General features: G+C 38.9%; 2 protein-coding genes and 1 long non-coding RNA gene across 10 annotated transcripts in view; 1 reads left to right on the forward strand and 2 right to left on the reverse strand.

Annotated features, from left to right (window-relative positions):
• MICU1 (Mitochondrial calcium uptake 1) overlaps window positions 1-7887 on the reverse strand; it is a 125240-nt gene extending 117353 nt beyond the window's left edge. For 4 of the 6 annotated variants that reach the window (XM_071599365.1, XM_071599363.1, XM_071599364.1 and 1 more), the window contains exons 1-2: window positions 1721-2182; window positions 1471-1636 (exon numbers count right to left, since the gene is read on the reverse strand). In XM_071599365.1, coding sequence (XP_071455466.1) covers window positions 1471-1636; window positions 1721-1992 — 438 coding nt within the window. In that variant the 5' untranslated portion in view covers window positions 1993-2182. Of the gene's footprint in view, window positions 1-1470; window positions 1637-1720; window positions 2183-7047; window positions 7349-7818 lie in introns of those variants that run through there. The other 2 variants (XM_071599368.1, XM_071599366.1) reach the window with 2 other exon arrangements.
• Window positions 7888-8041: 154 nt separating this feature from the next.
• The window catches only part of Zasp66 (PDZ_signaling and DUF4749 domain-containing protein Zasp66), a 122699-nt gene continuing 112717 nt past the window's right edge, over window positions 8042-18023 (forward strand). Inside the window, exon 1 of the mRNA XM_071599371.1 lies at window positions 8042-8150. Within this exon, the coding sequence (XP_071455472.1) occupies window positions 8097-8150 (54 nt within the window). The 5' untranslated portion in view covers window positions 8042-8096. The remainder of the gene's footprint in view (window positions 8151-18023) is intronic.
• On the reverse strand, window positions 11680-16183 carry LOC139700908 (uncharacterized). Of its 3 annotated transcripts, XR_011703901.1 has the most exons (3): window positions 15645-16183; window positions 15288-15465; window positions 11680-13326 (listed from the first exon to the last, which is right to left on the reverse strand). It is a non-coding gene; the product is annotated as an uncharacterized lncRNA (long non-coding RNA). The 3 variants fall into 3 exon arrangements; XR_011703902.1 differs by lacking the exons at window positions 15288-15465; window positions 15645-16183 and adding an exon at window positions 13841-15279; XR_011703900.1 differs by lacking the exons at window positions 15288-15465; window positions 15645-16183 and adding an exon at window positions 13616-15279.

The following is an 18023-nucleotide window of genomic DNA, read 5'->3' on the forward strand; positions in this document are numbered from 1 at the left end:
TTCCTCAGTATATGCTCATGACAAATTTTTCTTGGGATATCCACCGCGTTATGTCCTGCATAGCAGTAAACATTTCAATGGATGACTTGTCCATCATCTTCAGGACTCATTCAGCCTTGAAGATGATGCAGAAGACATCTATTGAAATGCCCACAGCAATGTATAACATAAACCTGTGAAAATACTAACTTAATAATCCATCATTTTCAGATAAAGATTTACAAATGACATTCATTTGCAACTAACATATCAAATTAAATTTAAACCTGTTTATAAGAGGCTTGCCTTCAACACTTTGTTTGTTGCAAAACTACTATTTTATCTATTTTCCTCTGAAACAGTTACAACAATATTCTTTTTTTATCAATCAGAAAAATTGAGCTAAGCATTGCCAAATAAATCGGCTACCTTCAAGGTCAGATCTAAGGGCATGTGGTGAGACGTGCGCTCTTGATAAAAGCGCATATACTTTCAAAAAAGGTAATTTTTTTTAATTAATCCACCTGACACCAAAATATTGAATGTTAAAGGGAAAAATGTATCCACTTCTTAGAGCAGCATTTCTTAGTCATGAAAACTCTAATTAGAGAAACCTTTCAACGGAATTAAACATGGTTATCAAAAGCAACTGCTGTAACATCAGCTTTACTGGCTTAGTGACACTATATAAAATAAAATGAATATATGTGCACAATCTTATGTTCAATAACACAATTAACTCTATTACAGATTTTTAAACTTATGGAGTAGTACGTTAATATACAAAGAGCCATATGAATCAAATTTCTTCAGATTAATGGCTGCTTGAACATAAGCACCAAAACCACAGCTTTGAGCTTGATCGCTAGGCTCTGTGTGACTAATGAATGCACGCTTGAATTTGGTAAAACATTTCCTTGACACAACATTGGCAGTTATTAATCAAATAATACTCAAATTTTTAAATTTACCAGTAGTCAAAACATATTGTCAAATAAATAGTCTGTGTACATTTTGATAATGCAGGTGCAATGTTCCCACTAAATCTATCATCAGAAACAATGGCGTTAAATGTGTTTCAATCGGGTTTAGAGGATGGTTTCCAAACTTTTCGCTATGATTAAATTATTGTTTGTAAACAATACACATAAAAATGTTTTCCATTGACAGTTATGCAGTAGTTATGGAATTAATAACAGTTGGCCTCTACAACCAAAAATACTCAAGAGAGAAGCTGATTTGAATTCATAAAAGAAGGATGCCTAATAATCGCAGCTTTATCGCCTTTGGGGTAATGTTACCTATCAAATTATTAATGTCACATACATTTAACAAAAGAACATTCACCCTGCATGAATGTACTGCTAAACTTCATTTTTGAAAAGAAGTATACATATAACACTACATTAGATTGCCAAACATAATACGGGTAGCAATTGAAGCAGAATGCAAAAACATTGTCTCATTGTGAAAATGAAATGGGTGAATTACCTTTCTGTCTCTGAACCCCACTTTTTCTTTCCTCTTCTTCCTTTTCCCACCTTCTTCGACTTCTTTTCCATCATGGTCATGTTCACTATCATTCAAATCACTTTCATCTATTTCGTTCGGTATATGCGCGGCAGCATCTACAGGTGGAAACAAGTAGTGATACATCCTAAAAAGAAATGTAATGAGTAAGTTTAAAATCAGTAAGGTACTCATTTTGAGAACAGGACACAATTTAAAAAGAATTGATTACCCTTTCCAATTTATAATAACACCAACAAATGCCAGGCCAATGAATGAATACCATGCTTTAGTTAGTGTAGAAGGTGGAGTTGGTTTATGACCAAAATTCTTGTAAAACCGTTTTGAGCCATTGGCTACGATGCCGTAATTGACCAACGTTTTCATCTGATTTTGCACATAACGACTATTCTCTGACTGCAGAGAATATGTCCTGATTTTGTTGGCCGAATGTACACTTAGAGGCCGTGATAGCAATAGTTTTATTATATCCTTGCTAAACATTATCTCCGCCTATTAAGAAACCGGAACACAGGAATTCCACCAAAAGATGCAAGTATCAATTCAGCAACAACATCGCAGGTGAATAAAACATATTGCATACGAGATCTAACATTAATTTTTATGAAAGTGAAAGGTTAGGATTAGAATCATTCAAAAAGCTACGCGAATCACCTTCACCTATTTACGCTTACCAGCCATGTTACTGCGCAGCGATTAAGAGCAAATCGATATGCTTCAAAACTTACGCGGGAATTTAAAATTAATTTTCCAACTATTTAAATGGAATTTTGTCTCTTTTCTGGTTGACGTAACCATGAAAACTTATGAAAATACTATTTTTATCATACAATCCAAGTAACCATGGATAACCCTGATCCCCGGGTTTAGTTTCATGTGCACTTTATCGCGTTACCTCCCCGATAACCGTTTTGTCCGAGTGTGACATCCTTATCAAAAACATGCATCCATACCATTCACTTCGTTACTTTTTAGGAGAAACAACTAAAAATATTCTTGCCTTGAAAGTCCTTTCGACCTCATTAAATTACTTCCTCAATCTATATCTTTCTTTAAAACCATTTACCCTTCCTGTTTAGGCATTCAATTGCCTTCCTCTTGCTTCAATGACCAAGTTTCCGAACGCTTTATGATTCGTTCTATACTATCATTATTATTTTCTTTACAAAGTTTGCATAAAAGGCATCGGTAAAAGTTTCGGAAATATAGATTTATATCGTATATTGCTACAATGCCTCAAATTTCTTCAAAGTACATCCTTTGAGCGTCGACACACAGTTGCCAGCGGCTTTTCAACGACTCGAAGGTTCCCCGGTAGACGAATTCAGGAAGGTCCTTAATGGTACGCGTACAGGCTTCTTTAAAGGCACTTACGGTCCCATGGTGGTGTCCTTTGAGGGAGGATTTTCACTCTTGGGAGTAGTCTGCTGGTGCCAAGTCGGGACTATCCAAAAAGTCGGGGTCTTCTTCAACCCCTTGCACAAGACCTTCGAAAGCATACACTCCACTCTGCTCTTGTTCGTCCGTCAAGACCGGGTCGAATTAATCGCAGATCTTTCGCATCGCCAAATTTTCATTGATAATAATGAGCTCTGTCACCTTATAAATGCCAATAGGAACTGCGACCATGCGCACTTTTAACCAACGGTCTGAGTTCAGCACTTGACGTAAACGTTGCACGTTGTCGTCGGTTCTTGTCTGAGAGTTATTCACAAGATATTTATGTTGTTTATGTTGAAGTTTGAACGCCTCATTAAATATTGCTTAAAGATTGAGTAGGTCTTAGAATATTAAGATAAACTAAATGAACGTTTTTCTGATGGAGAAGTATTCATGTAATGGATATCATACAATACAATACAAGGAGTCATGTTATCAAAATAGATTATAAAAGAAAGTTTTCATGATTTAAGTTGTATGTAATCCTGGGAGAAGCCTATGAATAATAGGAAAACTTTACCAAGATTCCAGAAAAATAAAGAAGAAACTACAGATGTGAAAACAGAGGAGGGGAGGCGTGCCAGGGTATTCTTGGGTTACCCTTATATGTATACACAAGCAGATAGATTAATAACAGGTCACCGTAATAAGAGAAAGGGTACAAAGATTATGTTTAATGATGTACCATCGATATTAAAAATTCTCCTTTCTCCACAAGGTCGCCTTCACCTTGAGTATAGTCGGGACTCACCACTTACAAACAAGAGCTATTTTTTAACATGGCCCCAAAAATTACGACCATTCAAAGTTTGCCTTTTTTATACTGGTCTCATGGGATAACATTAAGCGAGTAAACAACGCATACTAAGCTGCCAGGCCATGAAAGAGGGTGTTTACATAGCCAACATTAAATGTTTCCTTGGGCCAATATCAGATGCTTGGAACAAAAAAATAATCTATTCAGACATAAACCACGTCTAATAAAGCGCAACCGGCTCCTTTTACGAAGAACAAAAGCTGTACTAACCATAAGTGTCGTACTTACCGCAAGCAACATAAAATTATCTTAAGCTTGTGAATTGCAATTTCATAGTGTATATGATGACTCTATTTATGAAGAGAGTTGAAAAATAATTTTTGAAATACAGTTTAATATTCTTTGCTGAAGTGGATGGAGTTTTGAAAGAGTTCTTTGAAAAATTATTTGCAAACACGTCGTGTCAGCCTTACAGCTTTCAGCATGATGGTAATAATTGATGGTTTATGAAAACATGCTCAACGCAGCTCAAAGAATCTCAAGATCAATAAGATTTCCAATTATCTAGATTATTTTTATTCTCGAAATGAAAAAAATGAAATGAGTGACTATGGTAATGCATATCAGTTATTGAATTAGATTCTTATTAGCGGCATTATAACTAAGCCATTTCAACAAGTGTTTAATTAAGATAGCATAATATTCAGTGGTAAACATGAATTTTTTTAACAGGAAATGAAAGCCGGTAGCTAGTAACATACGGCATTAAAATGTCAAATTTAAAGGGAACGTTTCCATTGGGTATATGATTTTAACATCATTAACAACCACATTATTTTCCCAGGAATATGCGGGAATTTGCAAGGGGAAGGCAATTGGGTTGCTCAATTATTACTGATGTTGGGAGTGAGGTTCCAAATTTTTTAGACATCGTCCCACCAGACTTCTTCCTCCTCACCCGCCTCATATCTGTGCTGAATGGCCGTCACCATGACTCGGAGGAAGCGTTTCAACAGGTCGTGACGAGGAAGCTTAGCAGCATTCCGAGCGCCACCTTCCAGAGGGCGCACGATGCGTTGAAATCTCGCTGGCAGTGGTGTTTGGACGCACAAGGGTGTAACCTCGAAGAATATTTAGTGAATCTATCAATCTAAAATTTCAATTCATCAACTCGGTTCTACTACTTTTGGGGCGGACCTTGTTGCATATAATAAGTTTGGCCGATTTGCAGGCATACTTAAGGTTTACATTTACAGTTACATTACTTATTAACTATCAAGAGCGTGTTTATGCTATGCAAAACGGGCATATTCAATTTATTTATTACCACTTAAAAACAGTCAAAATAATTATTTTATACGAAGAGTCAATAATACCATATTCCTTCATTGCCTCAGTAGTAGATTATGAAACAAACTTGAATTTTTATGAGGTGTGAATGTGTCACTGTCTGAGCCCATAAGATGCTAGAACTCTCGCTGTTTTGTAGTTTATCAAAACAATTTTCGACTTATTATTTTAAATGAAGCAATACATTTTTAATGTCTTTTCAAATGACAAATATTTTATCACTTCAGTCATCCAACTCCTGTCTCCTACCAACAGAGCTAACACGATCAGAAGTACGTAATCCTTCGAAACTCTATTTGCACCCTCACAAAGGAAATTCATTTTTATTCTTTCTGAGTGAACTCAACCATAATCTGAAACTCTTTACCCGAACAAGTGCGCCGAATTGTCAAGACTTAATGAAAGACTATTTAATCACTTGTTCCAAAAATCCACTCGGGATTAGCACCAGAAAAAGACAAAATATGTAAACAATTCATCATTTCCAAAGAATTTGATTTGAATGTAATTGAATTGTAATGAGCATGCAAGTATTGATTATCTCCGACTTTGAAGGAGCCACAGGTGCAATACCTCACTTGCTCAAGAGCTTTTGTGCCTGAATCATTACAATAAATTATTGCCATTACGTCCGTTCCAAGACTCGAACGATTTGAGGTTTTTTCGTCATTTTTATTGGAATAGAATCGAACCGTTGAAGTGCACGAGTAATTCGATAGATCGTGGACACCATTTAAAATTTTCCACCGACGTTGGTGGCTTTCATGCAGACTCAACTCCGACCTATTTCAAAAGCAATGCTGAATTTCGAGAATCAGAAATCTTGACCAACGCCTCATCTTCCGCAAAGAATGGGAAGCCGAATCATTACAAATCATCCAGCACGGGAGATGGCGAGAAATGCATCAAAGGCCAAGCAGGGTTTATTTATTTATTTCCATAGTACCCTGTAAGCCACTCCAGGGGTGTGTGGCAGGGGGGGATTACGCACCATGAATACTTTTGACCCAAAATACTTTTCTATCCTAGCGCGGTCGGACAACGTAATTCTGATCCCTTATCGTTCGTGGGGGAAAATTGACCTCTCAAATCTATCTGTTCTCCTTTTGATCTCTTTAATTTTATTTGCATGGCCTCTCCTACGACCGGGCATATCTAAAGAGACGTCCTTCCAACTTATGCAAGATATTTAACCTTCGCTGCGCGAGTGATTCCCAGCCTCTATTTTTCATACGCTACTGACTTTATTATGACTATGTTTTACAAATCTAGCTCCTAGCTAGGACGAACAGAAAACGCTTGGTCTCCATTGCCAGCTAACTCAAGGGAAACACTAATATCAATCACCCCTTTGCATGCTCCCCGCCAGCGGAGGCCGTCTGTCAGTCTTCTGCGCGGAGAATCGCGTTAGCGTTCCGCTGAAGTGTTAGCCTTGACGTGGCGTGGGTGACTGCATGGTATTAGCGTACAAACAACTGAGACCGGAAGGCCCTGTTTGTCAATTTGGTCCATGCTCTCGGTACCCCAAAGCCAAATCGGGTGTTGCTTTTTGGGTTACAGTCTAGTTTAAAATATCAAGGGCAACGGCAAAAATCATTTATTTGAAAAAAAATTGAAAAAACTCAAGGAGACTTGATAATAGAAGACGCTTGGGTTATCCACGTCAATTTTTTTCATTTACGACCAAGGATTCGTTAGAGTGTAGCATCTTTAGGTGAATTAACCCTTGTCAATTTAGCTAAAGATGTTACGCTGTCGCGAAACCTAGGTCGTTAATAAAACTTTTTTATGTGTATAATCCAAGTGTCTTCCTTTATCATGAAGGATTTCCACCATGTTTTGCCAGCGACTGTTATTTGATAATAGTATTTTAGAATTTTACATCCATTGGATGGGTAACTTTCGCTTCACCCTATAACTGTCAATTCCGCGAGCAAAATGTTATGCGGTATCTCATGTTCTGAATTTATTGATTATACTGTTTGACTTACTTCATGTACGATATAAGACCAAATTGGGGGTGACATTATTACTTCTCATTCATCCAACAAACTTCAGCTGGGTAGGTTCAAATATATACACTCGGAATAAATACAATCTCAGTGTTGTTTCAGCTACTTCCAAGGTTCCATGTGCTGCTGTATTTTCATAGCATATTTTTTTTCAATCCGCTCCAAATTCGGTGTAGCGATCTTCCTTGATGAACTCTCCCTCGGAAAATCGTCGCCTCTGGGTCTACCGAGCCTACGGCCATTCATATCCACTCCATCCTTCCGCCTTATTGCCCCTCGAGTCATTGATATGCATTTCGCCCACCCCATCCCCCCTTCCCTTCCCTCCCCGCCACGCCACGCCCCCTTTCGGAGCACCGACAGCACCGCTCAAGAGGGCCACCGGACGCACGAAGCACCACCACCATCACGATTTAGAAATAGACAACAATGGGGGAGTGAGGGGGGGAGTGTCCCAGGCCGCTGCCCATTACGATCTAAACATATCCCTAAGCCATACCGATCCCTTCTCAGCTTCCCCCTCCCAAAAAACTCCCCCCCTCCCCCCTCCACACATCTCCCTCTCCTATTCTTATATTCCCGTCCCAAAGGACCCAGACCCCTCCCCTTCCCCCACCCCCTACTTTGGTCTCTTCCCCACTGGTCCCATTCTCCTCTCCCCTCCCCCCCCTGCAATTTCTTTCCCACAGCCGGCCCCACTGGCCCCGTTCTGCCCCCTTATCCCCTTCCGCGGCTCCCGACCAACCCTACCCAAAAGTCCATCGAAGAAGCAGCACCCGAGCACACTCCTACTCCGCATCCGCCGCACCGGGACCCCCATAAGACGTACCGCAGGGACGAGGAGGGTTTCCACCGTGACCGACTGTCAACAAAGGGTGTTCCTGCCGCCGTCCTGGTCGTCTCCGACCCCCTCCCACCGGTCGCCGCCGCCGCCCAAGAGAATCCAAGTCTCTAGCCCCCGAGGGGAAACGACCGCCGTTGCGTCTGGCGGTTTACAGTAAGAGGACCCAAGTTCCGTGGAGGCAGTCATGCCGAGGCCGGCTTTCTGGCGGGTGCCACGCAATAAAGTGGACCCCGACGAGGTGAGTGGACCCGCGCGAAACGTCACCCGTGCTCCCTCCTTGGAGGGCGTGTCGCAGCATCCAGGATGCGACAGTGTTCCCGCAGATCCCATCCATGACAGACACATCTATCGTTCGGCTCCTTTCATTTTCGATATCCTTTCAACTTCTCCCCAACGGATGTACGAAACACGGTTTCTACGATTCTCCCATAATTAATGGTTCATCAATAAATGGGATGTATTTTAATTGGATCCTTGTCGGGAGCTAGAAGATTTCTGCAATTCCAGAGTGAAATTTTACCCCGATTAAGAAAATTCAGACGCCAGCCAAAGAAACGATGGAGTCCACGAAGAAAAGGCTCAGTAAAGGAACGAAGTCTGTGACGAGAAAAAGAGAGTTATTCAATTACGGTACACACATGCAAACAAAGTATAAGAAATATAAAAGGAGAGCTTTGTGAGAGCGGGGATAGAATCGAAATGGAAGCCGAGGGAATGGACAACGACTAAAGAGTACAGTGGGACACTTACGCTTAGTAAGGGAACGGACGATATTATAGAGGTCAAACAAACCTGTCGGGGGAGTAGGAGGAGGAAGTGGAGGAGAAGAATTGTGATTGCGCGCTCGAGTCGTCGAGAGTCGGTGAACAAATGTGCCGCGGGGAATCCTGCGGCTAATGCCGACAACAACTCCCCTCTCACCACCTCCCACCCCTCTCTCTCTCTCCTACTGTCCTCTTGCCAATCCACGAGGAGACGGAGAGGAGGGAGGGATGGGGGAGAGGGGGAGGAAGGAAAGGGGACGGAAAAAGACCGAAAGTCGGCGAGATTTTGTTTTCGGGGGAGGCGAAAAGAAGGGGGGGGAGAAAGTGCGGGAGACGTCCGAATATCGCGTTTCTCTCTTTTATATTTCATTCCTAGAACTCCTATTGGAAGGATTTCCCTCAAGCTGGTGGGCCTCAAAAAGAGGAACAGCTTTGACCTTGACGTAAAAACATAGTAGTAGTTCGCAAACTTATCGTGTACCTTTTAATGAGAGGTGAACCAATCACAAAAAGGTACGATAGCCCACGCATTTCTCTCTAAAGTCAATGCCTACGATTGGTTCGCTCGAATATCGAAGATTATTTTTAATACCCACGAAGGGGTTTGATTTAGTACAATACAGAAAGGCATCTGACGACCCAAATTGATCGAGCATTACTATAATTCTACCAAACCTTTCCTCGCAGTGTGTAATTATATCCGATTACTTCCACGCCTAGGGTTCAAGTATTTATACCGCACCCTACACTCAAGATTGAGCAGTTATCCCTAGAGAACTCCAGCGTAGGCTATTAAATATTCTGACACTAAAATAAAGGGTTACTTCGAATGCCTAGAAAAACGCGATGAGACCAATTTTTACATTCGTCCAAACGCCAGATGGAAAGAAATTTCTATTTTTGAAAACAGCTCAGTGAGCCAGACTGCGATTATTTCCGCATAATATTTTTGCGGATTTTTAAAGTAGTATACTTTGTATATAAATCAAATGTCCTCTATTCATAAATAGTTCCATTCCAATGATTCTCCAGTACGTAAAAATAATTGTTCGTAACGATAGACATAAAAAAGAAGACATAGATGGATTGGATACACTTTGAGGCACAATGGATTGATAAGGAATAAAATAGAAGGAAAAATATAAGGGAAGATTCCACGAGGACAGCCAAAAGACTAATACATTGGACAAATTTAGAAGGATGTAAAACAGAGAAGGCATCAAAGATTGAGGGCACTGGCATTAAATAGAGTAGAATGGAGGGCTGCAGTGAACCAATCCTAGGATTGAAATATTGATGATGATGATCGATAGATATTGTCTCAAAGATTAATTCCGGACCCTCTGGAATCAATAAATATTGGTTTCAATCATGTGAGAAAAATTTTTCGATCGAGGCATAAGAAAGGAAGAAAGAATAATTTAAACTATCAAAAAAAGCTCAGCACTCATTTTATTCTTTTTCGATCTATAGTATTTTACTGATATCGGTTGTCCATTCATAATTTAAATGCATTCCTAGATGGGTAAAAGATGTCTAGGACAGTGGCTTTATTCTGGTGGATGGTTCAAAGATATTTACGTGTTTTTACAAATATTATGGTGGTAGCTGTGATAATGTTTTATGAAAATGAAGTATTATAAAATTACTAACGTCACGTGCGGGGAGCATTTCTTTTGAATCATTTTTTATTTGATAGAAAGTGTTGCACAATCTTGCACAAGCATGGATCCAAAAGTAACCAGAAGGAAATGGTGATTTTTGAGAAAATAGGAACGAAAAATACGAATAAACCACATGTTTACTCCTACCCAACCTATAGTTGACATTTTTACCATAAGAATCAATTTAAGATGATTGATATGATGACAATTTATAGGTTCATCCTTGAATTTGTTCTTCGTGAGTTCAGCATTTATAAAAAAAATCCAAAATTTGCGTGGAGCAATTTTGTTTTGCACCCTCAATATTTTAATGATTCAAACCTTCACTACTAGTTTTTTGGAGAATCTATCTTCCTAGAGGGTAAATACTCGATGCATGCACAGTAAAATGAAGAAAGAATTTTTGAATTTACCACCCTCAAATTTCCATTCAATATTTTTCAAGATAACATATTATCAAAGCAATTAACTAGGAATGGATTATGGTTGTTCATAAACCTAAAAGGACATCGACAAGCAATTAGAATTTGTTTTTCCCGATAAAAAATATCATGAACGACGAATAATGGAATATTAAGAATTCCACGAATAAAGGATGAATAATTCATCGACACTGGCAAGGATGCCGAGAAAAATCTTCCCGTCCGCTTTCATTTTTTCGATTTTACTCATATAACTCTTGTATTTATATTATATCACAACTTTACACTAAACGTATACACAAGCGTAAAGGCACTATGCGGTGCATTTTTACTTTACCTACATGCCTACGGAACTTCTCGGATGCCTCACTTCCAGTGCACAAGTACATATCAGGAATTTTGTATGTGTTTTCATTTGTAACGCACCCATATTGCTAGTGTGTGTAATTATTTTCCCAATGATCACCATCTACTGCATTGAAAAATATGAATATTCCAAAAAATCCATTAAAAATACTTTAAAATTAGCCATACTTATGACATGAATTAACCAAGATTAATTAAATTGAAAATTTTACATTTTTTTCTTGGTCCCTTGTGAGTGCCCTTGAAATTTTCAATGAATAAAAACATCGATTTCAGCTTGATGATATTTTCAAATCCAAATTATTGTGACCTAGGATCGCCCATACAGTGGATGAAAATATTTGCTTTGGAATGATTAAGTTTTGTGTTGTAAATATGTTTTTAGAAATCATGACGTGCCACCATACGAATTATGCATTGGAGTAAAATGGCCCAGTGTCTTTAACTATTAAAATATGTTTTGCAATAAATTTGGAGACCTAATGGATCCAACATGCAAGCAATGAGGGCTATCCATATTACGAGGACTGTTTAATAAATACGCGAACTGATTCCATTGAAACTTTATTTTGCAAAATTTAGTCTACATCGATTTTGTCCCCTTCAAAGTACTCTCCATTCGTTGCTATGCACTTATTCCGTCTTCTTTTCCACTGTTTAAAGCACCCTTTGAAGTCCTCGGTTGTTTGGCTATTTAGTTTTCTCTTCGTTTCTTGCTTTATTGTGTCCACATCTTCCCAGTGATGTCCCGTCATCACATTTTTGCATTTTGGGAATAGCAAAAGTCGCAGGGGGCGAGATCTGGCGAATAAGGAGGATAATCAAGGATGGTGATTGAATATTTTGCCAGAAATTGGCGAGCAATCAATGCTGAATGTGAAGGTGCATTGTCATGGTAAAGGATCCATCCATCATGTTCGGTTAAAATGGTGTGCACTGTTGATTTTCCTATATTCACTTAATCAGCTATTATTCGGACAGTTTTTCGACGATCAGTCAGGACAAGGGACCGCACACGATCAATTTTGTAGTCAACACATTGTGGTTGAAGGTCGTCCCGGTCTTGCATCATCCGTGGTGTCTTGACGGCCATCTTTAAAACGCTTAATCATCTTGAAAACGGATTTTTTATTCAGAGCATTATCACTGTAAACAAGAGTCAAAATTTAAGTAATTTATTGATAACTTTTACCGCACTTCACCAAACACTTGATGCTGTTTCGTTGCTCCGTGATTTCGTCAATTTCCATTTTCGACAAACAATAAAAACAAGGACAACAGAAACTAACATAACTGGCACAATACGTACAGCTCGACGATCCGCCAAGCACAGATGGCTCATTGGATCACAGGCAACTCGCGCCGCTAGTGGGTGGGGCTATAGTCCGTATCATGGCCGCCAGATTGCACCAGTTCGCGCGTTTATTGCACAGACCATGTACCCTTGCTGATATAAGCAATGAGCGGAGTTGATAAAATCTACGATGTTGCAGAAAGCTTTGAAGTGCAAGCTGGTGAGCTGTTGCCATGTGCATGTTTCAGGGTTTTCCGTAACTCATACTTCAAAACAAATAGCGCATAATTGAATTTTCAGATTGAAATGTGATTTTCTGAGAGTAATTGCAACAAAATATACAGTGCTATTTCAGCTTTCCGTAAAATAATTAAAATTGTGGAAACTTTTTTTTATAAAACTCAGTATTACCAAACTTATTAATAGAGCTTAGCGGATTCAGCTTTAATGCAGCAGAAATCAAACTATTACCTTTCAATGTAACTATTTCAGAGAGTGAAAATTATTCGCCTTGACCAAGGCGAATGATATTCACACTCCGAAATTGTTGCATTGAAATGCATATTAGCAAATGACCCCGTCAAAAAGTTACTGTTGCGGTATCTCCCGCAGTATATTGAAACTATTACCTGTTACAGTTTAGGCATGTGTGCTTTTTAAATACTGAAGATACTCAAAAATTTTAGTGGCTATTTATATAAAATGAAGAATTCAATTATTTTTGCCGCATAGTGAAGTGTTGAAGTTTTTCGGTGATGGGAGTATGCAGAAATTTAATGATCACTTTGATTCGTGAACGCGTGAATGCATTGCTTCAAATAACGCAGACGTGTTTCCAGCGTGCTATTCCAAGAAATCAGAGTTGCCGAGGGAGAGAAAGAGAAAATACCATCAAGAGGAACATCTGAAAATAGAGAAGAACAATTATAAAGACAATATAAAGATATTTGGTCAGGGGAAGATAGATGTTGTTAGGCTATGAGAGTATTGTAAGTTTAGAGACGACTGTTCGCTTTACTCTGATTTTTCTGGTGGCCAAATATCCAAGGGGAAAGAAAGCATCACAATCTTTCATCCTCCAAGTCTTTTAACAAAGCATACTCGAAAATAAAGTGCACTTTGGCCATAATAAAAATGTATTATTTGGAAAAATCTTTCATTTACGTTGTTATTTTCCAAAAAATCTACTTCACTTTTCTTAATAGTCGCCGTTCACTTCCAAGCACTTTTCGTAACTCTGCACGAGCTTCTTTTATCCCTCAGCATAGACGTTCGCCACCTGGGCATTGAACCAGTTGAGAACGGAAGTATTGAGTTTCTCGTCTTCTTCAAACCCTAGTCTACCAAGCCACCATGAAAATCAGGTGCAAGAAGAAGAAATAGTCACTAGGTGAAAGATTGAGTCATTTCCGCCTTACCGACAGTGGGCCAAAAACGCTCTTCCAGTCAACATTCTTTGTTCTTTATGATGGTTGATAAACATTCCCTGGGGATCGGGATGATGCGGTAGCTAACGTACTGGCTTTCCACCCAGAGGCCCCGGGTTCAAATCCAAAGTGCGGAAGATACTTTTTTTAGTGGAATCCAGATTCCTACTTGAGGTGCTTTGTGTAGAGCACTATAAGTGAGTAAGCCGAACGTCCGTAAAACGTCGTGGGGCGTTTAGCTGCGGTAACCTTGGCGCCTTTTGTTAAGTGTAGGCTAATACTGACGCCAGGATTCTCTCTACCCTTCTTTCTTTCCTGTCCATCCCTAATTGCTTAAATGGCCTAAGCTGTCGGTCACTCCCATAAAAAAACTAATACTACACTAAAAATTGCTGCCAAACAATTTGTGATATCCGAGCTTTTCTGTAAAAAACGTGTAAAAAGAAAAAAAAATTATCAGCCAGAGCACTAATCGTCAATCGCCCATCAGATTGCAGTTATTGGTCCACTTTCTGAGGAGTTTCCACTATCTGAACCCTGGGCCTGCCATTGCCCTCTCTTCTTTATACACATTTGTGTGGACATTTGTTGAAGTCTCGACACCAATTGTTTTTATTTTACTTCACTCAATATAGGCATACTATAACTTCCGATGAATTTGGGCAGCTGATGAATCTTTTGCACACATAATATCGAATCACAGCACGCACTTTGCAGCCGGAGGGATCAACAATTTTCCGCGGGCTCTGTTGTCTACATACACCAAAAGGCAAAAATATCAACAGATGGCACAGAATATGTACAAATTTATTCTGACCCGCCAATATTTGAATATTATAAAACGTTCCCTCCTTTTCAAATACGTTTCACATTACTAAAGCATGACAGCCTTATAAAGTAAAAAATTTGCGAGGAAAATTTAAAATATTAAAAAAAAACTACATCGATTATCTACTATGTAACGTTTAAAAATGATTATTGGAGTCTTCTAGTCTAAATTAATGAGTATTAACCCTTTATCTTCATTTTGTGGTTAAAAGCTCACCCAGAGTAACTCCAATGTGTTGTTTCTTATATGTTTATTCCAGGCAAAACTTTTTAAATTAGGATTTGCTCTCCATCAAAGCATCACAACTCAAAGCTAAAAAAATAACATTTAAACTTGCTCGATCGACTGCTACTCAATTCTCTTAAAGAGTGGTGATTTAGCCACAAAATATTTTCTGAGGAGCATCCCCGTGAGGAAGCTCTCCTATTTTTAGGATATTTGATGAGTTCTCCTCGTACATGTGCACATAAAAATCTATCAAATAAAAATCAAATCTTAAATCTTCTCACAAAGGTTATTCAAAGCTAAATTACGCATACATTCCACTAAAATTATTATATACTAGAGACAGATCCTAGTGCAAATCTTCAACAGACAAAGTTAACTCACAAGAAGAGTTATTCCTGCATTACGTAAGTTTTCTGCTCAGGATGAACATATAAATTTTGTAGCAGAAATGGCCATAATTGATGAATATTTAGAAGGCGTTTCCTATATTCGTAAAGCATTACACAATATCGTATCAGTTCCTGTTTGGGGTAATAATGATGTTGTCGTTGATGATAACCTATGACAGAAGCAAATAAAAAATGTTGTTATAAGTTTGTGATTTACACTTAAAATTGGTAATTTAAAAACACACATATATCAGTTATTGATCTAAAAACTAACAAGGAAAGTTAAAGGAAAACAGTCAATGCATCATATGAAAATTAAAGGAGTGACTGCATCGTAGTTTTTTCTTACATCACGAAGACAATGGGCTCCCAAAAACCGTGGACACAGAACCATCCCTCGGACAGCATACGTAATAACTGACTTAAGTTCTACCACTATAATTCATTCATTCAAGGTCTCCCAACGAATGAGTTAGGTTCTCACACGAATCCTAGCGCCTTTATCTTCTTTGTATCGCGAGAAATTCCTCTTGCTTGCCCTAGGAAAAAAATAACTTTTTAATTTACATACATAGCTACACTTTTCTCAACCATACCCCGGTTTTATTTAGCCCCGATGACGATCACATTTGTTAATTTAAACGATTTCTTATCTTATTATATCTCTCTGAGTGAGTGTTTCATCGCGCCACGACTCTCCTGCATGCTTCCTAAATGCTCTGCAGCAAACTGGTACGTTAGAAAAGACGTGAATGACCAGGAATGAGGCACGAAGGCCATCACTGCTCCCTTCCCGCCCACTTAATAACTGCACCGAAAGCGAAGCGACGGCGTTAAACTCCCGACCCCTCCCTGCATAACTCTCCCGCTCCTTATAATGTCTGGCGATTATCCCTCCCTCCCTCACTGCTACCCTCGTCCGCCCTCCCCCTCTTGTTTCCCGTGAAAAGAGCGGCGGAGTGTGAGGGAGGGACGAAGGAGAAAGGAGGAAGAGAGGGAGAGGTGAAGAAAAGAATAAGAAATAAAACTCGGCGCCAATGAGGTCCTGTCGTTCTAAAATTAGTGTCCAGCCGGACCCTCGGGCGGAGAGAAGAGAGGCTGCGCAGGGTAAGCCTGGGGTGAGGGGGGTGAGTGGGTGAGAAACGGGCGCAAACGGGCGAGAAATGAAGGAAAGGAAGGAAGAATGCGGGGGAAACGAGGGCGGGAAAGCTGAAGGGTTCGCCCGGGAGAAGCGGATTGCATTTTAATTCAAGTGTAATGCACATTCCGGTCTAAGAAATTCTTAAATCCCCAAGACCTCTTTAGTGGAAGCAAGGAAAAAGATTCAATGCTTCTAGTCTTCTCATCAGGATATTATCAAGTATGAATTTGAACCCTTTTTAAAAAAGTCAAATTTTCACATTATTTAATATTGAAAAGTAAAAATGTGCGATCAGCCAAGGATTCTGCCATTGTTCAAGGTTCAACTCGTCCTTATAATTAAATCCAGTGTATCCGGGACAGTGTGATTTTCGAAGTACCAGTACTATTTGAAAAATTGTAAGAAGCTCCACCTCTGGTTGACTTTCACACATTTTTAGGTTTAGTTTGAAAATAACTCGTCACTATCATTTATCACGATCGAATTTCGGGCTGATGGTTAAATTTAGATACGGGAAACTAAAAGAATATGTTCCAGTGGAAAAACTTTCTTTTATGTCCCCCTTTTATTTGGAATGGGAAAATGGAAAACATTTTTTTTGTATGTCTCACCGTTACACAAATCAATTTAAATTTTAAAAATCCTCATATTTAACTGTTACGTCAGGTGCTTCATAAATTACGTCGGATCCCTTTCCCACGCTATCGAAGTAACGTGTCACGCTTAAGTTTCGATTTCTCAGTCATCTTCAATGCTCGCGGTCACAAGGTTTTCTCAGTTCAGCAATTTGGATCCGGGTACACTTTTAGCACCAAATGCCGTCACCTCTCGTATTTGCAGAAGTAAACGTAATCCCCGAGCTTCTTTTCATGGAGTTAAACGCACGTTCATAAGAGGAAAGTTTCATTTTTAGAAAGCTTTAGTCGATATTTTTTGGGTTTTTACAAAAATAAGTCATTAATATTCCGTTCACAGAACGCAATAAATACTTAAATGAGTTATGCGATTAATACATGAATACTTAGGGCGTATTTTTAAGCCTAAAATTAAAATAATTAAATAAATATCACACGTCAAAATTTTTAGTTTCCAGAAAATGATTACAAACGTTCATGTAACTGTTTCCTTTGACAATCGCTTAGCGAGCAGAGTCTATCAGGGTATTTTCTAAAAATTAATTGATACCTATCAAACTAACGATTCCAAAAGCCAGAAATGTACAGTTGGGTACACCCATTGGTAACCTAAAGAGGAAATAAAGTCGTTACTGAATAATTTCACCAATTGTAGAAAAATATTATTTTAGGATTTATTTGAAAACGAGGTCACGCAAGACCAAATGGGAAAAAATGGCACAAATAAGCACAGAAGTCGAAGAAGGTTCATTTCACACCACTAAATATATGTCTGAACTAAGTATTTCAGTAACCCTGGATGCAGTAGTGAGCTATTTTTTCATGCCCGTATATGGTACTTAGGTCTTCAGTCATAATTTAAAATAATAATGGCACGGTATATCTTAATTTACAGGTGGCTACATTACCAACTATTATAACGTAATGCTCAATCGCAAAATTTAATAGAAGT

This window comes from Hetaerina americana, unplaced genomic scaffold, assembly GCF_022747635.1.
Source record: "Hetaerina americana unplaced genomic scaffold, ioHetAmer1.1.p SCAF_11, whole genome shotgun sequence".
Taxonomy (NCBI): Eukaryota; Metazoa; Arthropoda; class Insecta; order Odonata; family Calopterygidae; genus Hetaerina; species Hetaerina americana.